The sequence below is a fragment of the Gambusia affinis genome, linkage group LG06 (genome assembly GCF_019740435.1).
Source record: "Gambusia affinis linkage group LG06, SWU_Gaff_1.0, whole genome shotgun sequence".
Lineage (NCBI taxonomy): Eukaryota > Metazoa > Chordata > Actinopteri > Cyprinodontiformes > Poeciliidae > Gambusia > Gambusia affinis.
In genome coordinates this window covers 2437318-2460031 of record NC_057873.1, presented here as the reverse complement: position 1 = coordinate 2460031, position 22714 = coordinate 2437318, and the positions used below count along the sequence as shown (strand labels likewise).

At 40.5% G+C, this 22714-nt stretch overlaps 1 protein-coding gene across 4 annotated transcripts in view; it reads left to right on the top strand.

Annotated features, from left to right (window-relative positions):
- Nucleotides 1-22714, top strand: part of actn4 (actinin, alpha 4) — a 60571-nt gene that overhangs the window by 29580 nt on the left and 8277 nt on the right. For 2 of the 4 annotated variants that reach the window (XM_044120029.1, XM_044120027.1), the window contains exons 2-14: nt 9174-9288; nt 10140-10259; nt 13195-13281; nt 14711-14798; nt 15090-15168; nt 15259-15340; nt 18361-18446; nt 20206-20298; nt 20398-20523; nt 20615-20719; nt 21304-21451; nt 22281-22431; nt 22516-22624. In XM_044120029.1, coding sequence (XP_043975964.1) covers nt 9174-9288; nt 10140-10259; nt 13195-13281; nt 14711-14798; nt 15090-15168; nt 15259-15340; nt 18361-18446; nt 20206-20298; nt 20398-20523; nt 20615-20719; nt 21304-21451; nt 22281-22431; nt 22516-22624 — 1389 coding nt within the window. Of the gene's footprint in view, nt 1-9173; nt 9289-10139; nt 10260-13194; nt 13282-14710; nt 14799-15089; nt 15169-15258; nt 15341-16616; nt 16703-18360; nt 18447-20205; nt 20299-20397; nt 20524-20614; nt 20720-21303; nt 21452-22280; nt 22432-22515; nt 22625-22714 lie in introns of all 4 variants that reach the window. The other 2 variants (XM_044120028.1, XM_044120026.1) reach the window with 1 other exon arrangement.

Sequence of the window (22714 nt, the reverse complement as noted above, 5' to 3'; positions counted from 1 at the left end):
AACTAACTGATAGATGATCTTTTAGCAAGATATAGGAACTTGTTTTAAGTCAATAATTCCTCAGTAGTGATGAGCTCTAGTTCACTTGGCAGATTATTTCACTTATCAACCTCTTGCATGTTGTTGTTTTACATTTGGAAATTTTGCGCATGTGCACAACACTGGAGGACAAACACGATTCTTTTACTCGCCATCTGTAGCCGCGCTGCAGCGGTAGAACCGGTAAATAAAACCTGGAGATGTATGAATTATTAATTTAATGCAGAAAAACCGTTGAACATCTCAAAACCACTTTTCTCGCTCTGTCGGCTACGCTACGCGCAGACTCGTTGCCATAGCAACTGACAACAACGCCACTTTGTTCCAGGATTCAACAGCAAAAAACCCTCAAACATTTCCCATATAAAGAACAGAACATTCAGTCAGTTACAGTTTTATGTCTTTTAGGCTTGACGTTTGTTTTGTGATTCCTAGTAAGTGATGGTTGTGGTAGATTAGCTACTGCTGCTATTAGCTAAGCTAACATGGTGGTAGATTAGCTAATTTAGAATATATACCTAAAAAACACCTGCTCTACTGATGATCTGTCAGAGTTGGAGTTTAGGTCACTTTTTTATATTTAAACTGAACCAAAATACTGAATTCCACATCACATCTACATGTTAGCATTGTCATAGTCAAGCTAGCATAACTGGACTACTTTGCTCTCCCTTGCTATTTTTTTCTTAACTTTTTCCTGACCTTGTTATCTAGTTCTCGTAACGTTGTAATTAGTAGCAAAGCACTGCAGTCACGTTGCACCGGGTCGATGACATGGGGAAAAATGTTTCAGTGAGATAATCTGACAATGTAACAGCAACGTTTTCATCAATATTAAGATATTATTTCTTGCTGAAAACTTATTTGTGAGTTAGTTTTGTCTTATTTTAAATGTACTGGGATATCTGCAATAGTAAATAAACCAAAATACCTGATAAGATTTTGTTTTTGCACACGGACCTTTTATTAGATCCAACAGTAACCAGATAATTACAGTAAATTTCTATTAAAAATTAGTAATTTGTGGTGAATTAAGATGAAACATTAATAGTAATTTGTTGTGCGTTTCACAGCACAGCCCTTTATTTGATCTAAGAATAGGAGCTCTGCAGCCGGACCGGACCAGAAGCTGGACTCCTTGGTTTTGGCCCGGCCCGGTCTGGTGCAGCGGCAGATCCAGTCCAACTTCCTTGAGGTTGTTCCTCCTGCCAAAATGTCCACATATAAAACTTTTACTGTCGCTGCCGTTCTTGTTTTTACAGTTTTCAAATTCCTCGATTTTGGTTTCAGTGTTTTCTCAGAGCTGAGCTGCTGCACCATAAAAACGGTGCAGAAGTTTGATTTTTAAATCACTTCTGGGTCACAGTTGGTGACCAGTCTCATCTGCTTCTTCTCGGATTCTGTAGAGTGCGTGTTTAAAACACAGACAGGCAGCGGACTGACGAAGTTGGGATCCAACGTGGAACTTACTCTAAATGTTTCCTTATGAAGTTTATCTGTTGAATCATAGAACATTTTTATGTCTCAGTGATTCACGGTGCTGAGGTCAACGGCTTGGAAATTCTTTAAAAGATTATCTGGTGATAAAATTTGACTCTTAACAAGCAAATGAACAAAAAAAGATATTGAACTCCACTTGCTAAGTAGTAAATAGAGCTTGAATCAATTTATAGAGGAATCTCCGACTTATAATTAGGGCTGAAATGATTAATCAGATTAATCACGATTAATCAATCATTGAAATAGTTGTCATGTAATTTAGTAATCAATTAAGCTGAAACTTTACATTTAAGATGGAGAAACAAAACCTTTCTGTTCATCTGTTGAACCCAGAACTCCTAAAGTTTAAAGTTCATCCGGTTTAAATTCTTTACAGAAACATCTGTGAAGCACCTTTTCTTATCCGATTATCAACTGATTAATCATAAATAATCAACAGTGTAGCTCTGCACTGTTACTGCAGAGTGGAGCAGAAGTATTGTTGGGAATATCTTTTATCCTTTGCTACAAATGAAAATGTTCTCTACAGGAATGCTGCTGCTGCTGCATTTTAGGAAACAATGTTTTGTTTTATTTCAGAAATTTGTTTTGTATCTTTTAATGTGTTTCAAATACAATAAAAAGCTTCAGTGGTCAATAAGAAATCAGCAGATTTTGACAATTTTATGTGATTAAAATACTTCTGTTGGCTTATTTATCGCTGAGCGGCTTAAAGATCTGCTGCTGTTGTATCAAACCTCTCAGGCCTTCAGGTTCTGGTCTGCATCCAGAACCAGAACCAAACATGGAGTAAACTTCCAGAAAACTGCAAATCACCCAAAACACTGACATCCTAAAATCCTGTCTGTGTCGTGTTGCTTTTGAACCATAATAACTGGAACATTGGCCAGTTATTACATGTATTGATGATTTTAATGACGGTACTTGACAAAATGTTACTGGTTTTACTGTAAGATGTTTTTGTGTTTTCATGATGTGAAGTTGCTGGAGTGTGCTGCACAAATTAACTTGATTGATTTTGAAATTGTTTCTGAATCGAATCATAATCATAAAAATCAGAATCAAATCGCTGGACGCTGGAAAATGTCGTCCATTAAAGAGGCACATTCTCCAAAAACATGGAGTCTCCACGCGGTTCCTGACTAGAGAAGGTGCTGATGAGGAGTTTTAGCTTTTCATTATGCAACACTGAAATCTGAAACAAACAAACTTGAGTGATTGATCGACAGGCTCCAGAGACGTCGGTTGCTGTTTCTCACACCTCCGCTGGCAGCTGGCGGCTGGTTAAACTGGTTCCCAGTGGGGCAGGCGGGTGCAAACCTGCATCCAGGTGAGCTCAGAGGAGGAGGAGAGTCAGTTGGTGGCAGATTCCCTCAGAGGACAAACCTGAGCTCTGCAGGGCCTCAGAGCACCATCCAGCGCAGAGGATGCGCTCCAACGTGCAGCCGCTGCAAGTCGCATTCCTCAAAGCAGTGGAGGGTGATGTCACAGCGCCGGGCCCAGTGCTGGGCGGCCCTGTGCTGGGCGGCCCGGTGCTGGGCGGCCCGGTGCTGGGCGGCCCGGTGCTGGGCGGCCCGGTGCCATCCAGCTTCTTGTGAGCCGTTCTGAGGATTTTATTTTAGCCGTTTGCACAGAGAAATTAAAGCAAAGTGAAGTTTAAAGCTAAAGCGGAGAGTTAAGAACAGTAGGTTTGTCATGAGTTATTTTAGTGATTAATTATTCTGATGATTAAACGATTAAAATCTGAGCTCCAGGGACCCAGTAGAAGCTAAACTCTTGGATGAGTTTGTCTAGATGTGGCTGGAACGCTAGTGACGTAGTGCTGGAAAGGTTTCCAGAAGGCCGTCTTTGTAACCATCTCTATGTAGCTGTGAATGTTCAGGTCAGAGTCCATCACTACGCCCAGACTTCAGGCCGGATCTCTAGTTTCTGATTTCCTTCTGGGCTGAGTCAGACCTGCGTTTGAAGGAGTTCTTGGAGCAAAACGTTTCGCAGTTTGATGTCAGTGCAGGCGGCTAACTGCTGATGAACTCATCAGTGTTTAACAGGGAGGATAAACGGGCGTGTGATCCACAGAAAGCACACACCCTCTCTGCTGCCGTCATGAGAAGATCTTCAAGCGGTTGTGCAACAGCAGCTTTCAACCTGGCTCATTATTTCCAATCTTAGAAGGACACACCCGTATCTGTGTGTGTGTGAGTGTGTGAGTGTGTGTGTGTGTGTGTGTGTGTCTGCGTGCGTGTTGGGGGGGATGTGGGTCACTAACACACCTACGATATGTCTGCAGCCTGAACATGGCGGATGGGTTGAGAAGTTGGGTGTGGGACTAATTAGTGAGCTTCAAGCATGTGGCAGGTGTGAGTAGGTGGTTGGATTTTTGTGACTAGAGTACATTCCTGCTCAAGGAGCGGTGTGTGTGTGTGTGTGGGTGTGTGTGTGTGTGTGTGACAGACTTTCAGGGGTGTGTCTGCTCTGTCGTGTGTTTTTCTGTTTGGTTTTGTCTCTTTAATCTGATATCAGTCTTATCTGTAACCTTTGACCCCATCAGATCAGAGAGGAAGTGGATTAGGTGTCAGATGATTTGTTTTAGACTAAACTCAGGATCCCAGAAGGATTTCCAGTCGTTTTCAGGAAAATTAGGAGATCCCAACTTTTCTTAAAAAGAAAAAACAACTTTTCACTAAAACTCTGTTCTGATGCGATTTAGTTCCACATGATCTCAAGGGTTTTATTAAACTTTTGCATCATTAAGGTCAGACATGCATCATAATTCTGCACCAGAAGAATGATGAAATTATGAAAGCAGTGTGTCAGTGAACGCATCACAGTCTCTGAGCTCCGACTCCACAGGTTTCTCTACAGAAGCTGCAGTGAAGGCCGTTTCTGTTGGCGGCTGAGTTTCCACTTTGGGTTCATGTTGATCTGTAAATGATGAATCAAGCAGCAATCTCAGCTTTTTCTGTTTTAGCATCATGACTAGTGCTGCTACAAATAAGATCATTTGAGTATCGATTATCCTGGCGAGTAATCTGTTTAAAAAAACACATTTCGCTCATTTTTCTTTTAATCACTGACGTTTTTTTTATGTCAACTCAAAAATAGATTTAAAGATGCATTTAAGCAATTCAGTTCCTTTTCAAAATAAGAGAATAAACATTTAATTTAAGATCAGGCCTTTCTGCTTGAGTTAACATCAGTACAGAGAAGCAAACGGCTCTTAACAGATTTATTTTAATACAACAAATACTTAAAAAAAAAAACATTTTAAGCCAAAACTGTTACTGGAGAAGATTAAACTTTACAAAAATGAGTTTAATTACTGCTCTGTTTCTGCAAATGGCCTTTTTTAAGTTTGTATACTTCAGTTAACAATAATTACTAAATTAGTTGATTATTTCAATAATCGATTGATTAATCCGATTAATCGTTTCATGATGCAGTGGAATCTGTGCTTTTACCATCTGGTGAGGATAAAATCTGTATAAAAGTGAAGCCGTGGAGAAGCAGGAAAAATAAAAACCCCACTTTGCTACCTTTTTATTTTAGAAACGTGCTGGCAGAGGTTTGACCCAGTTTCATCAGAACCTTAAATGCCATGTGAAAGATTTTTTCTCTTCTTCCTCTCTACAAATTTAGCCTCTGCAGCTGTTAAACCCAGCATATGAAGTCCTGTGACCTGCAGTTCGATGGTCCACAGCGAAGCGGCTTAGTCCTGCTGGAGGAACTTCAGGTGTCTAGTTAAAGTTCACCGATGTGGAAAACAGCCAGAAGTAAATGATTTTATGAGGCGGTTACAGCCTGACGGAAGCAACGGTTACGTAGGAGCTTCACACTCTAAACCCTCTTAACCCTCGGATCCAGATTTGCTGTCCTTCATCTCGTTATCCTCGGCTGAGGTCAGAGGTCACGGCACCGACACTCGGCCAGGTTAAACAGGATTCACCGGTTAACTCTCCTAATTCAGCCTGCAGCCAATTAAATCTAACAGGAAGTGAACACGAGCAGATTCCCTGGAGCGGAGCCGGGCAATTTGAGCGGGATTGGCCGTCGTAAAGCAGATGGATCACATGACAAGGATGAGGGCATGCCAGGGTTAAAGGTCGCAGTCACATGCTGCACCTGATGCTCAGCTCTCCTCCCTCTGCCGACCCAAACGGGCCAAAGTGGAACGAAACATGGCAGCAAATCAGAGCTTTTCCTCCATGTTTCACTTGCAGCCAGAGATCCAGAACGGGACAGATGATGAGAGTCAGGATCTGATGAAAACATGTCCGCCGTTCGGGTTCAGCCTGCAGCATGTTGCCCCGACACGCAGCAGGTCTCCACCAGAAAACTGAAAATTACAACAGCAGCTTCAGCAGAGATGCACTTAGGGACAGAATCACATGTTTTTGGTGAATGTGGCTCTTTAATGGACGACAGAAACGCAAGTCAGCAACTTTACATCATTAAAATTATCCATACACATCAGATATGTTGGTCGATATTCCAGTTAAGACTTTAAACGGCTGCATTTTTAGCCTCGATTTAAAGAAACTCAGTGTTTCTGCTGTTTTGCAGTTTTCTGAAAGTTTTCTATTCAAATAGTTTAGCGATTCTGTTTAAATAATGTGACAAGATCATTTATAAGGTCTCGTACCATCAGTTTATATTTAAACAAAAAGAGGTTTGTGCATAAAATCAGTATTGGGTTTGGTTAAGAGTCTGGGTTTTTCTTTAAAAATATCAGAATTATTGAGAATACAAGCCGAGGGAGAGTCGATGCATGATGTAAAATATACTTGCAGAAATGATTGAGAGAATATTGATTGAAGTGAACTCTAAAGGTCCTAAATGTTTAAAAAAAAAAAGGACAAAGTTTTGATGCATCTCAGCTTTATGAGAAACGCTGCAGGGATGCAAAGCATCAATTCCTGACAGCCTGGGGTTCAGCGCTCTAAACGGTACAATCAATCAGCTTCTGATTGATCGGCAAAAAAGTAGCTTAGAAAATCCTCAACCTTTTGAAAAAGTTTCCAGAAATCAGTAATTTTCTTGAGCAGCAGTCAGAGAAACCCGGCGACATGGTGGAGGGACTGTTGATCCAGTGTGGGAGCAGCTCTGCATGTTCAGGCTTGTTGGGCTTTAACGGAAATCACTGCAGGGCCTCAGAAATGTAGCTCTTACAGTAAGGCGCTGTTAGGTCTGAACAGGAGGCTTCATAATGGCTGGGTGTGTTGAGCGGCTGCAGGGAGGCTGAGCTCTGAGTTTGGGACGAACGCTGATGCTGGACGAGGCGAAGGACAAAAGGATCTGCTCAATGTGGCCTTCAGCTGCAGGAAAACGAGCCTCAACACGTCCCAAATGTTCTTATGCATACATGTAGGAGTTCACAGGTAGATCTGGCTACAAATGCTGAAACGATTAATCGTGATTAATCGATTGTTGAAAAGGTTGTCAACAAATTTAGTCATCAAAAAGATAAAAAACTGACTTTACTGCATCCAAATCAGCTTTTATTTCATTTATTAAACTTGGCGGAATACATTTTGGCACAGAAATGAATAATTAGATAAATTGTAATTAATTGATTATTTGAATAGTTGTCAAAATAATTTTCATTGATCAAGTGTTCACTAAAGAAATATGTTGAGTTTTATGCAATAAAAAGTTTCTTATTTATAAAAAAGGAATCTATTTGCATATTTCTGTTTTTCTAATATTGCATACAAAAGCTTAAGTTGTTAAATATAATTTCTGCAGAATGTGCCAAGCTTTTATCTGATTAATCAAATATTCTGATGATTAATTGATTTCGCAAAATTGTTAGTTGCCTCCCTACTTCAGCCATGAGTGGAATATGTTGAACTACTTCATCTTGATGCGTGAAAGTTGCAGGAAAATTCATATCAAAATAAAGTAAAGATTCAATATTCTGCATAAAAACAGGGATTTATGAAAATCTCATTGTTGGTGAGATCCTAAAAATGAACCAGAAAGCATTTTTCTTGATGATAAATAGGAAGTTTTCAACAACTCCAGCGCGGTGATTAATGCATCTTCACCGATTGTCTTCAACTTCCTGTCACTGCAGTGCCACTTCCTGTTGCATTGATGGCGTTTCTGCACGTCTGAGGCGGGCGGACCATTGTCCTGCCACCGCTGCCCACCAAAAATCCCTCCACCCTCCTCTTCCTCCGGCCGCTCGCAGACGGAGGGGAGAGGCTGGACTGTCGGCCCGTCTGGGGGAGGGGTCTCTCTCTCTCACACACACACACACACACACACACACACACACACACACACACACTTGGTGGCTTTGGGCTGAAGGGTGCTATTATCCAGCCGCCTCAATGGGCGCTTTGTGCCGCCGGCCCAGGGGGACGGTGGGCAGAGGGGCGGGCCGGCCAGCAGCACCCTGTCATAATGTTTTTCAACAGGACGAATTACAAACATGGTGGGGGGGCGAAGGTGTTTTTATTCTGGGAAACCAAACCCAAACAGTAAACGAGCTTTTAATAGGGAGTGTTTAGCAGAACGGTTCTGTTTGAGTCAATCAGCTGTTGGTTATTATAAAATAATGAGTCGTGATCTGACGGCTTCCTGGTGGTTTCGTTGGTTTCTTACTTCATTGTGGAGGATCTGCTGCTGGTTGAGGTCCTGGTTCTGTCTGACCCAGTTTGGGTCCCGTCAGCAAAGGAAAGGACACAAAAACCTCTGAAGACTCTGAGCACAACTTCCTTCTACATGAAACATAAACCAATATAAAGTGGTGTCAGATTGTAGTGGTTGGAGGATTTCTCTTTTGTCTTTGGTAAAAAAACCAAAACTAACAATTTCTGCCTCTAACTACGCTAGGCTAATACTGTTAGCTTAGTGTTTTTGGTGGTATTATCTGTACTAAGGACAAAAGTTATTTGTTTAGACTAATGGCTGAATATTTGTTTACACTTTTAAATTAAACTAAAATTTATTTTATTTTTAGCAGTTTTTCCTTTTTTTAACCTGGAATAAAAGCTGAAATGATGTTTTTGTCTTCTGTATTTTAGATCTTCTTGTGTTTCTGCTGTACTGTTACTTTTGCAAGCTTTTCTGCTGCAGGATGGAGAGGAATCCTGCTGCGTTTATCGTGTGTTTTGGCGGATGGATTTATTATTTTTGAATCGCGGCGTGACGAGGCTCCGGCCTTTCCACAAGCTGCCTGAAAATAAAAAGAGTTGAATCACATTGTTTCAGGAATGCAGAGCAACCATACAGATGTTTTTGTGCACCAGATCATTAATCAAACCTTCTGGATGCGTTTGCTTCTCTGCAGTGGCGTTTCTGTTGGTTTATCGTTTCTGTTCGGCTTAAATGATTTCAGAAGCTGATGCTTCGTTTCAACTTTAATTATCAAAGATTCCCTCTGTTCCCTCCACTTCATTATAGACAGGAAAGAAATGGAGTAAATGTAAAACTTCTCAAAAACATTTACAGAAAAAACACGAACATTTCTGAGATAAATTATTTTGTATTTTATAGCCAATTTTCTACTTTGCCAGAGATTTGCTCCTTTTTATTTTTACTTGTTGGTTAAATGTTTGTTTCTCAGAAGTCAGATTGTTGTGGTAAAATGTGTGAAATCAGGAGGATAATTTTTATTCTGTTTTTTTTAGACGTTCACGGCGTGGTGCAACTCCCACCTGAGGAAAGCCGGGACCCAGATCGAAAACATCGAGGAAGACTTCAGGGATGGACTCAAACTCATGCTGCTGCTGGAGGTCATCTCAGGTCAGTTCTGCCGGAGTGGGGACGGGTCGGTGGACGGGTCGGTGGACGGGTCGGTGGACGGGTCGGTGGACGGGCGGGCGGGGCGGTCAGAGTTTCTGTTCCGTCCAGAAAACCTGGAAGTTGCTTTAGGAGCTTCCAGGTTTGGAAGGAAAAATAGTTGGAAAGAAATTCAGTCCCATCAACAAATGTCCGGTCCGTCCAACTGTTTCTTTCTATCCATCCGTTCGTTTCTCTTTCTTAGTCCATCTATCAACCATTCATCTGTCCAACCATTTGTTTGTCCATCCATCCACCATCATCTGTCTGTTTTTCTAGTTCTTTTGTTGGTCTGGCCTCCATCTCTCCATCCATCCTTTCAGTCTCCAGTTTCTCCATGTTTAAACCAGGAGGGATGGAGGGATGGATGGATGGATGGATGGATGGATGGATGAACAGTATTTCCAGATGATTTGTGTTGGACTCCTAAACTTCCTGAAACAGTCTTTGGAAACCAGATTGTCTTCAGTCAGAGGCTTCTTCAGATTTGCTGAAACACGGACTGCTACAGGAGATCTTTCCCGCCAGCAGCCATCTACAAAACCTCTTTGAAGAATCTGTGTTAATGAGCTAAAACAACATTTATTTTTCCTCTGGGATCAATGAAGTATTTTTAATCTGAGAAACGTTCAGTTCTTCCTTCGACAGCCTGGAGACGTTCAGAAACCGTAGCAACGCTGCGGCTTCCTCTCTCACATTCACTTCATTTTTGAGTGATGCCAACGTCGCCGCGGTAACCTTAGCCTCCCTGACGGAGCGGCCGTTCTGCTGAGCGTGCGGAAACGCGTCCTCACCCCCCTCCTCTGTCTCTGCAGGCGAGCGGTTACCGAAGCCGGAGCGAGGCAAGATGAGGGTCCACAAGATCAACAACGTGAACAAAGCGCTGGACTTCATCGCCAGCAAGGGAGTCAAGCTGGTGTCCATCGGAGCCGAGGGTAAGAAAACAAGATGGAGGTCAGGGGGCGTTCAGGGACCGCTGGAACCAATCAAATTCACCAGGATGATTCTTTGTTTACATCCAGAACCAGCTGATAAATGATCCTGGGCCGATAATAAAACGGTTTGATAATCAGTCGGCGATAAAAGACAGAGACACTTTGTAGTTTTAATACAGCCGACTCAGAAAAGTCACATTTTTACTGCAGTCTGACAGGAAACATGTTGGTCCAATTCTGTATCTGACTTAGGGTAGATTCAACTATACGGAGGACCAATAATGCTCATAATAAGACACAAATATACAAATTGTAGTGATGAGTTGATCACATTTTAATCAACAAAATAAGCAACATTTTCAATTCAAAGAAACTTTCGCTGCTAAATTATTGCATAAATTGACTAATGAGCCCATCAACAAAGATATTTATTTTTAGCTTTGCTAACAGGCTAACTCCTTTTAGCACAACTCAAACACAACAGTTTCATCAGCGTCCAATCGGATCGTTGTGAAGCTGAAATTAACCCACAGTGGGACGAGAGAAACGGCGACGTCGTCCATCGCTGCTGTTAGTGGATGTAGGTTGTGCGTCAGCTTTACAGACGTACCAGAAACATGCAAATACAAAGGTTCCACTCTGAACTTTTCTTTATTAAAAAAACAATTAATTGAAATTAATGCAATAAAATGTTCTAAATTTAACTTTTAAAATAATTACAGTGCAAGAAAATGCAAAAAACATTTTAGCCCAAGCTGGCATTTACTCAATTTGCCATTTATCAGTCAATAAAAGTATTTTTTGCACTTCATAGTATTTTTATTTCTCCGTTTTATTTTTCTTTACTAAGAATAATTTAGTTACTAAAATAACTAAATCAGGTTTACGTTAATTTCTATCATCCTGGCGGTAAAATCAGGGTGATATTTTAATCATATTCACTTTAGTTTTTCCATGTTTCCTATTTTCTAAATACATTTTCCTATTATGTATTTTTATTGTCCATTACGACTTCTTCTTCTTCTTCTGCTGCATCTTGGATCAACTTCTTGACAATTAAATGTGCAAGAGTTTTAGTCTGTGATGATGAATATAATAATTAGAGGGATGTTTAAATTAATTTAATCATGTCTGTCTCTCTATTACTACATTAACACAGAAACCCAATAATTTCTGCATTCAGCCTTTTATCCTGACATGTTGGTTTAAATGTCTGGGCTGCTTGATGCCACAGATTCAGAACCGGGCCGCCTCGTCACACTGAGGTCTGTGTGTGTTTAGCGAACGCTAGTGGACGGCGACCTTTCTCCCACTCTCCCAGGACAACCGTGACATTCCTGCAGCATGATGCAGCTGATACTGAAACAAAAATCATTAAAAAAAAAACATGGCTGCCCATCCTAAACTTTTAGTCTGGCCTTCTGTGAAAGCAGCCGGCTAAAGGTCATCAGCTGGAAAACGGGCTGAGAAAAAAAACCAAGATGACAGCTGGAAGCCAGAGGAAGGTCCAGATCTGCGTTTGAGCCGCTGCAGTTTCAGTCCAGCTGCTGAAACTGAAGGAATGCGGCTTGGAGAGGAATTTAAAGCATGAACATTGACAGCAAACCTGAGGAATGTAGACACAATGAGGAGCATTTGGGTCGAGTTCACAGGTGACGGTGAGAACGCGCCCAATAAGCCGCGATGAAACGGGCGAAAGCACGAAAGGATTGTTTGAACTATGACTGGAATCCGAGCCAAACTACCAAACTACACGCCTGCTTCCTAACGGCCGCTGCAGGGAAACCCAGGATGACAGGCTGCAAGTCAGCCGCCGGGTTCACGAGTTCCCCCTGCAGACGGAACATTTTTATCTGTTAAAAACCGTTTTATCTCCTCTGAGGCTGCAGCTGGCAGTTATTTTACTAATCGATTATTCCAACAATTAATCAATGGGATTATATATGCAATAGAATACTTTAAAATAATAAGATAAATATTTTTGATTGCTTTTAAATAATAAAGAAATATAACAGCTGGTCTGCCATGATAAAATTTGCTGGACTATAAATTATTGCAATAAACATTATTGTTTTGATACCATTTTTAAGTAACATAATAATAATGCAAGGACATATTTGTCAAAGATCAATAAACTTTAAATTCTAATGAACATTTAACACTTGAAAAGAAGAAATTTTAAATATCCAAAATAACTGAGCAAAACAACAGAATCAACAAATAAAATTATTTATGAAGCCTAAAAGTCTCATTAAAATCAAAATACCAAACATTTTGGAAATGTCTGGTATTTTGTGCAAAATGAAGATTTTTATCATCCAGGTTTTGGTAGAAAGAGAAACTATAAATCATGAAAATAGAATTTGAGCTCATTTTAATTTATAATGAGATTAATTGATTTATTGCAACGGGACTACAGTTCAGTCAACACTTGATTATTCGTATCAAAAGTTTGTGAAAAGCTCAACCCTTTCTGCTGGAAAACATTCAGCTAAAACAATTAAAACTTAAATGATTAATCGTGATTAATCGGTTATTTAAATAGTTTACAACTTTAGTAATCGAATAATCATTGGAGGATAGACTCAAAAAATAAGCTGTTTGCAGAAACATTGAGTTGCGCTTCAGCAAAAACTACAAAAAGTTCAAACATTTTGCATTTAAAATTAAACATCTTTTCATCTTTTTAAATATTTTCAACCCAGAACTCCTCAAGTGGCAAAAGGGTTTTTTAAAAAGAATGTTATATTAAGTTTGGAGTTCATTACAGCTCTGTCTGTGGACAGTTTTTCATCAGTATACTCCAGTTAACGATCAATCGATTACTAAACTGGTCTCTGATTATCTTAATCAGTTAATCACGATTAATCTGATTAATCGCTTCCTAGATTTGTTTAATCTTGCTAACTGTGAAGTGTCCGACTTCTTTGTGCAGAAATCGTTGACGGGAACGCCAAGATGACTCTGGGAATGATCTGGACCATCATCCTCCGCTTCGCCATCCAGGACATCTCTGTGGAAGGTACAGAGATGTCCTTCCACGGGTGAACAGCAAAACAAAAAGAGGAATTAAAGCTCATCAGTCGTATATTTAAAGATATTCAGTTCTTTCCTTTTTGCTTCCTTCTCTCCTCCTGTTGACATTTGGTCAGGTTTTGTTTAAACTGTTTTCCTGAATTAATAAAATCTAAATAAAGTAGAAATAATCGAGCATCAGGAGAAACACTCTCCAACGCCTCTGCTGCTCATGAGGGTTTAATTTATTCATTTTTTACCCTGAGCAGTAGATTTCACACATAAATGCAGATTTCAGAGCTTATTGTGGAAAGCAGAATGAAAAACAAGCTGTTCCCACTCGCAGTGCGAGGTGAGAATCGGTGGAGAAAAGCAGATCTGACCTGCATGGCGAAGCAGAATACTGTCTGCTGATGTTTCTGTCATTGATGCACTCAGAGGGGAACATGGCGTCTGTTTCACTCACAGCTCAGGGGATTTTATGATCATGGTGGCAAATGGATCCCAGTCCAGTCTGTGGCGCTCATCGCTTGGTGCCCTGGTACAGGAAGTATCATGATGTGGGATCAGCTTTGGGTAGAAGATGCTACCTGGTGAAAACGTTTCACTCTGAGAGGCGATGTGAAAGCATGAATAGATTTTACTGGATCAATCATTTTTAATCCATTTCAGCAGCAGGTCTTCACCAAAACATTTGGGACAAAAGTCAAATTTGTGAATGTTTTTTAAACTCCGCCCACTTCTCTTCTTCTTTTTTTACTGGTTCTAGGCCCCGCCCTCTTGTACCTCTGCTGTTTCTCTTGTCTTTAAGTTTTGTTTTAGCTTTCGTTCAGCTCTGCCCCATTTGCACTCTGCTGTTTGTAATTGTGTAAGCCCCGCCCCTTTCTTGCTTCGTTTTTTAGCGCCGTCGTATTTTATTCCTTACGATCTTTGTACGTCCCGCTTTTTTCTGTTGTGTACGAACTCTTTAATTCCCGCCTTTTTCTATGCCAACTCTTTGGATTATAAGCTCTACCTATTTTATTTTATTTATTCATTTTTTTGCTTTTGTAATCTAGTTCAACTTTTAATTTCTGCTCTATTGGCTCCACCTTTAAACCCCGCCCTTTAAGCCTCGCCCTCTTCTCAGCTCAGGCTCCGCCCCATTTTACTTCACTGCTACGTTAGCATTTAGCCTTGTCCCATCTTCCCTCTGAGCTGTTTTAGCTCAGTTTACAATCCTAACTATTAACTTTTTCTGTTTTTTCTCTGGTAAACTGATTAATTTCTCCCTGGATGTGATTAATGTTACCACCATTTTTCCGTCTGTGATATTACGCTGAGCCGTTTTTTTCCATGTTTGGTGTATAAATGTTAACCTTTACCTGAAGTTGTAATGAATGGAGTGTCCACATTTGGACGAAGCTGATGAAGACTGTTCCTCTTCCTCCCTGCAGAAACCTCTGCTAAGGAGGGTCTCCTCCTGTGGTGCCAGAGGAAAACTGCGCCTTACAAGAACGTCAACGTGCAAAACTTCCACATCAGGTAGCGAGCGCCTTAAAACTACAGACAGTTTTCTAAAATCATTCAGAGAACTTGCAGGATTAAAGCTTTATTTCCTGAGCTTCTGGCTTCCTAATCTTTGTAATTAGTTTGCCAGTTTTTTAATGAAATGAGACAATAAACCTAATCAAGGCTCACATTTTGCAGTAATCTAATTAGATTCTTTTTCCTGTAAGTCTGTTCAAAGAGCGCCACCTGCTGGAGTATTCTTTAGGAGAAACCTATTGATGTTTGCATGCAGTTAATCCATAAATTGTTAAACTTTCCTGTCAGCTGGAAGGACGGCCTCGCCTTCAACGCTCTGATCCACAGACACAGACCCGACCTCATCGACTACGACAGCCTCAGAAAGGTTCTTCACTCAAACGGAAACATTTCCCAGAGTTCATCTGCCCTCCATATGAACTGAAATACTGACTTCACTGTGTTCTCTGTCTGTCAGGACGACCCCATCACTAACCTGAACAATGCCTTCGAGGTGGCTGAGAAGCACCTGGACATCCCCAAAATGTTGGACGCTGAAGGTACGAGGTTCAAAATCGGTTGGGAAACTTTTGACTGTTAATTCTGAGAAAGTTTCTTTAATCATTAACTGCTTGAGTTTGCAGAAAGTGACTTTTACTGCTGCTCTGCATGTGACTGCAGTCCCTGACCAGTAAATCCAGTTTTACTGGAGCCATTTTAGGTCAACGCTGCAAAAAATATAATTTTTTTACAGGATGGTGTGAAGGGAGCCGGAAGAGCCTGTATCAAGTTTTAGTTTAAGTCAATATGCAGGGATCCGGGTCAGGCCGTTTCCTTCCTGGGTGGAATCATCCAGTAGACGAGACTTAGAGCTGTGACTGCTGTGCAAATCTAAGCAGAATATAGAGATTAAAAAACGTTAAACCATGCATTCCTGCACAAACGTTCACTTTATGCATGACGGCAAGTTTTCTCAGCGAATCCCAGATCCAGTGATGCAACTTTGTTTCTCTTTTAGCTCGTCAGGATTTAGTGGCACAAACTTTATTTATTTCTGTTAATCTTCAAGGTTCTTTATTTGTTCAGCCGTTTGATTCGTAAATGAACACGACGTTAAAGCATCACCTGTTTGTCTCCTGTTAATCAGCGAAGGCGGAGGAAATGTAAGAATTGTTTTTTCCTTCCAACTACTTTCCATTCAGAATTTGTTTGCATCAACATGTTCAGTTTTGGGCATCAGTAAGAGAAAATAAAGTCGTTTCTGCACAACTTAAATTGTGAGAAAGTCGGAAGAATAAGTGAGGAAAGTCGTAACATTTCTAAAGTAGCAACAAAATCTGAATAAAGTCATAAAACTACAACGTTTTTTAGTATTTTGACTTTATTGTAATTCTGACTTGTTATTATTTAATTCTCATAATTTGATCTTATTTTCTCAGCCTGACCCGAATACTCTGCTGTTCATTTTAAACTGTAAATGAATAAAATAAATCGGTAAATAAATTTTTATTCCTGCCAGTAAAAAGCTCAAACCTTTCAGTTTTTGAGTATTTTTCCTGATAAAAAGGTGTTTTTTCGGTACAATCGGCGCCTCCTGCTCTGCTCCTTCCCATCATCCTTCAGTGTCGGGGTTGAACCTGAGCAGCAGCCGTGAGACGGGAGCTGCAGCCTGATGCATGTGACTCTGCTGCCTGATCTGTTTGTTTTTTCCAGATAAGACGTCTCCAGGACTAATCTGTGTTTGATCGCTGTTGTTTGTGGTTAATTACATGTTTTATGATCCGCTCTGAGCCGTGTGCCAGCCGTGTCTCTGTTCATAACCTCGTCTCCCCGTAGACATCGTGAACACCGCTCGTCCCGATGAGAAAGCCATAATGACCTATGTGTCCAGTTTCTACCATGCCTTCTCTGGAGCTCAGAAGGTACCACTGACATGACCTCTGACCTCCTCCTACTAACGACCGCTTCCTGTCCAGCATGGCCTCACCCGCTCAGCACGGACGCTGCACATGTTGGGACACGAACGAGTCGGTTCTGAAATGAGTCTGCAGAAAAAACCTGCTGCTTAAGTCTCAAACTTGATGATTGAAAGTTGGATTTTTTCTTTTTTAAAAAAGTTTTTCAGCTTCAGTTCAGAAACTTTATGGCCTGAATTGTAAGAGTTCAAAGTGCCAAGTAAACAAAACGATGACCAGTCCGCCCAATCCGCTCTGCACTGACAGGAAGCAACAGGAAGGTCAAAGGGTCACTTTGAAGCAGACGCTGACATCTAGTGGTCAAACTGGGAATATCAGCCGCCTCTTTCCTGAACATCTTAACGTTTTGAAGCCGTCCATCCAGAGTTTATTTTCACAATCACAACTGCTGGTTTTGTGAAATATTTCCAAGGAATTTTGTAATAAATTTTCCTAATTAAACCTGTTTGTATAGAGAGTTTATAAAAATACTGAAGTTCTTTAATTTCAGAGTTTATGGTTTGTAAAATGATTGATATTCCAACTGCACAGTTTTCTAATAAAGTGAAATCTAACATTTTATCAAAATCCTAAATTTGGAAAACATTGTTTACAGTTGAAACCAGATATTTACAAACTCCTCAGAAAAAGAGCCACTTTTCCTCCCTGTCAAATACAATTAGTAAAATGATTCCTGTTTGCTAAATGCCAGGATGTCTTTAGTTCTTCTGTTGTATTTAATCTGAGCATGAAGGCGTTTTTATTTTAACACAATTCATTTGGATTGTTTCTGTAAATCTGTTCTACCAAAACTCAAGTGGCAGTTTTAGTTTCACCTGGTTGAAAATCTGTAAAATGCTCCTATTAAGCAAATTATGCGATTAAATTATTAATCTGTTTATTAAAAAAAATAACAATCAGATCAGAATCACAGCAGAAAGAGTTAATTTAATTATTCTGTTTTTAGTTTCAGATGCTTTCTTTGTTACAAATCAAACATTTTCCAGTTAAAAAGGAATCCAGTTATTAGCATTTTTAACATTGTATAAAGTAAGTTTAAGTGATTAAATGAAAATTCCCACAATGTTCCATTTTTAGATCTAATTGATCAGAGAAATAACCCTAAAATAGTCGTTGGCTGCAGCTCTAAAGGTTATTTTTTCTGTTTTGTTTTCTCCACCCTCATTTGTTTATCAGTCGATGAGCTTCACTGTGACTCTTCCTCCTTTTGTTTGAGAAGAAAATCTGAAGTTTTCTCTCCACCGTTAGCGCACCGGCTTTGATCCAAGTTGCTGTTGTAACATATTTTTAGAATCAGCAGCTTCCTTCTCGGATTTGCTGCAGCGTTTCTGGATTTCCAAACGGTAAATTTAGACCCAGAGTTCTGGGATTACGACTCGTTGGCAGCAGATCTGTTTCCAATCTGCAGACTCGTTCAGGTTCGTGTCCCAGCCTCTCAAACCTCTCTGGTGCCTCTTCCCTCAAGGTGATCTGAGTTGTAGGAGGAAGCTGAAGCTGGGGGCCCCCTGCTGGGGGCCAGGAAGCGTTGAGCTCTGGGTGTTTTCAGCTTTGGCTTCACTCTTTCTGTTTTACCTCTGTTTCTGTTCTGCTGGGGATGCCTTTAGACATCGTGGGTACTCTGCGGCCGGATGAGAAGGCCATTATGACCTATGTCTCCTGCTTCTATCACGCCTTCTCTGGCGCACAGAAGGTGAGCTCCTCACGCTTCCAAATCACACTAACACCTCCACCGAGAAAATCCTGCAACCGCCGCAGAGTCCCCATCAGTCGACGCGTTTAAAACGGACAGGACCAGCTTTCATGCATCAGAACATGACGTCAGGGCCTGAGGCGATTAATCATGATTAATACATTTTTTACATAATTGTCAACTAATTTAGGCATCAAAAGGCTGAAAAGTTTTAATTTATTAAACTTGGCTAAATACAGCAACCATTTCAGAGCTGGAACGATTAATCGTGATTATTCAAATAATTGTTTTTACAAACTTGGTCATCAGAAAGCTGATATCGCTGCACCTAAACCAGCTTTTATTTAATATAATAGAATTTAACTTTATTGTCATTGCACTGTCACAAGTACAACCAACGAGAGTTTGCATCTATCAGACGTCTATACAGGATATAAATATTCATCTACAGGTGTACAAGACTATAGCAAGAGATATAGGTATTGTGTATAAATATGGGAGCTTTATGCACAGATTATACAGATTATACAGATTATACAGATTATACAAGAATGTTAGGAAATGGATTATATATGGATTAGTAGGTTTATAATACAAGATAAATGATGGTAGATAAGATTTACAGATTGCATATGTGTGTGAGGAAAACGGTCTGTGATGTGTGTGTGTGTGTGTGTGTGTGTGTGTGTGTGTGTGTGTGTGTGTGTGTGTGTGTGTGTGTGTGTGTGTGTGTGTGTGTGTGTGTGTGTGTGTGTGTGTGTGTGTGTGTGTGTGTGTGTGTGTGTGTGTGTGTGTGTGTGTTATAGTTGTATGAGCGGATAAGGGAGTTCAGTCCTTATAGTTTATGTTTTATGTCAGGAGACGTTCAGAAGTCTGACAGCTGTGGGAACGAAGCTGTTCTGGTTCTGGTTCTGGTGGTTCTGGTCCGTAGGGTTCTGTAATTTAAACTGGGCCAAGCATCAAGGGCTTTAGGGCTGACATGATTAGTTGATAGATTTTTGAAACCAACTAATTTAGTAATCGATTAATCATTAATATACAGACTCTTAAAGTCCATTAATGAATAATTGATAGTTTCAACCCTGGTTTTAAATATTTGAGGTCGATTTGTAAATTAATGTGTAAACATGATGGGGACTCTGTAAACAACAACAACCGGTCCGGTTCTGTTTCTGCTTTTTGACGTCTGCTGGGTTTTTCAGTCTGTTTCTGGAAAACCCAGCAGGCGACTCTGGTTTCTACCTGCTGTTCTCACTTTACAAACAAAGATGAATATTCATTGTAAAGTAGAATATTTTGAACTTATTTTATCCTCTGGATGATAAAGTGGAGGTTTTGATTATTTGAATGTGTTGTCTTTTATTCCAGTGGTAGTTTTATTTCCTAGCAGACGCTCTGATGTGGACTTCAGCGTTCCATAAATCTGTAACTAGATGGATGGATTTGATTCCCACGTTTGGATGGGAGACGCATGGAGTTTCAACACTGATTTTTATTTTTATTTTTTTTGTGGCACTTTGAACTAATCATCAGAAGCGACTGCATGCCATCAGGAGCTTCTTATTGTAGACAGTTTCACTTTTTAAAACATTAACTGCCTGCGTGTGGAATATTTTTTCACAAAAATGGAAGGAGACAGAGTAGTTATTAAAACCAGAGGCACTAATCCAAACAGCTGAGCTTTGTGATTGTAATGTCTGCTGGAAATGATTGGAGCAAAGTTTAAGTTGGAGTTTAGTGACTCTTTGTTTCCTGATAGGCTGAAACTGCTGCTAATCGCATCTGCAAAGTGCTGGCTGTCAACCAGGAGAATGAACAAATGATGGAGGATTACGAGAAGCTCGCCAGCGACGTGAGTTCGACGCTCCATTCATTAAACGTTACGTATATTTATCCATGTATTTATTTATTTTTTTACATTTTCTGGGCTTCTCTTCCTACTTCTATCCAGCTGCTAGAGTGGATTCGTCGGACGATCCCTTGGCTGGAGAACCGGACCCAGGAGAAAACCGTGAAAGACCTGCAGGCCAAACAGGAGGACTTCAGAGATTACCGCACAGTTCACAAACCACCCAAGGTCCAGCAGCAAACGGCGTTTTTACCCGGAGCTCGTTAAAAGTCTGACCCGCCTGACGTTGTCTCTACTGAACGATCCGGTCCCGTTTCAGGTCCAGGAAAAGTGTCAGCTGGAGATCAGCTTCAACACTCTGCAGACCAAACTGAGACTGAGCAACAGACCTGCCTTCATGCCGTCAGAAGGACGCATGGTGTCCGTACGTAAACCTTCGTGTTGAATGAGCCCGATGGGGCCGAGGCTCAAACTAGTTCATCTGTACGCAAACCTGTAGGCAGCGTTTGACGTCCTTCATTACCAGCACCTAGAAATAAATGGACCGAACCCAATCTAAGGTCAACATAAACTAGAATTTTATTATTCTTGAAGATTTTGTGGTGCTAGTTGGTCTTTACTCAGTATGAACACAGGAAAATCAGAGGGAGTGGAAAAATGAAGAAAAAAGTTTCCAAATGCTAAAATGCTAATGCTAGCTTAAAGGGAAAGTTGCCTACTGAAGTAAATATTTTGTTAAAATTTTCAACTATGCAAAAAAAAAAAAAAAAACCAAAAAACATGAATTAAGTTTAAAGTTTCTGTTAAGCTGCCAGTCAAATGGTTCACATGTTAGCCACTGACCAAATATGCTAACTTTTTAAAACTGGGAGGAATTTCCTCTGATTTCCAAAATCATTCTGGAATAATAATTATTCCAGATTAATGCAGAACCTCTAGTTTATGGCATGAAAACAAAGCTGCGGTGCAGACAGTGTTGTTCACCTGTTGGTAACTGTTTTGTTGCAGGACATAAACACGGCGTGGCACAACCTGGAGGGAGCGGAGAAGGGATACGAGGAGTGGATCCTGAGTGAGATCAGGCGTCTGGAGAGACTGGAGCATCTGGCTGAGAAGTTCCACCAGAAAGCCGCCATCCATGAATCCTGGACTGACGGTACAACGCCGAGTTTAATGGATTTATGCTTCAGATTTATGCTTCACTTAAATGCAACTATCGATTATTTTAATAACTGATTATTCCTTTTAACTGCTATTAGCTACTCAAAATTTTGAACTATTATTTTGATGCATTCTGCAGATTTCTCATTTCACCACTTAAATCTTTTTGTATAATCTTATAAATAAATTAAGGAGCAAATAAATTAATCTGCTGCTAGAAAACACTTCCAACATCATGTGAAACCTCAGATCTTTTGTCTTAACATTAATGCCTTACAGAGCTGATCTGTTTTATTTTTTTAATTAACTGATGAATAATTTGACAACAAAAAGGTACTAAATAGATTTTTTTACTGAATTTTAACCCGGTTAAAATAAAGATTGAAGCTGAAATGTTTTTTCTCTCTCATGTGTAAATGTTCTCTAAAGAAATGCTGTTATTGCAATATGTTCATTTTCTTATTAAGGAATTCAATTGTCTGGTTTTCATATTTTAGTGTTTTCCTAATGTATAAAATAATTTTAAGTGGTTTTTCACTTTAAATACATAATTTTGTTCAGTTTAAACTAAACTAGTTTTCAGTTTAAAAGCAGGAACAGTTGGTGGCAAAACTATTAACAGTGAGATGTACAGAGTGGCGTTTCAGTAAATGTGCTTTTTAAAATCTGAATGCTCCAGTTAATGTTTAATCCTTCACTGTTTTAATAAACGATTAATCACCATTAATCGATTAATCGTTTCAGCCCTAGTGTTGATATCAAAGCAACATCGTCAGGTTTGATCTGCCGTTGGGTGAATGAATGACTCTTAAATCCGCCTGCAGGTAAGGAAGCCATGTTGACCCAGAAAGACTACGAGACCTCCTCTCTGTCGGAGGTGAAAGCGTTGCTACGGAAACACGAGGCCTTCGAGAGCGACCTGGCGGCCCACCAGGACCGAGTGGAGCAGATCGCCGCCATTGCTCAGGAGCTCAAGTAAGGGAAAGTGGAGAGCTTCATCACACGGCCATGCTAACCCCTGGGGGGCGCTGTAACTTTCTGCCTCAATGCGTCCAACAGTGAACTGGACTATTACGACGCCGCCAGCGTCAACACTCGCTGCCAGAAGATCTGCGAACAGTGGGACATCCTGGGATCGCTCACCCACAGGCGCAAAGAGTCACTGGAGGTAAAACACTCAAACCGGGCTGCAGCTGGGAGGTTTGCAGCGTTGCATGATGGGAAAAGTGCTGCCTGTCTGCAAACAGCTCTGGTCAGA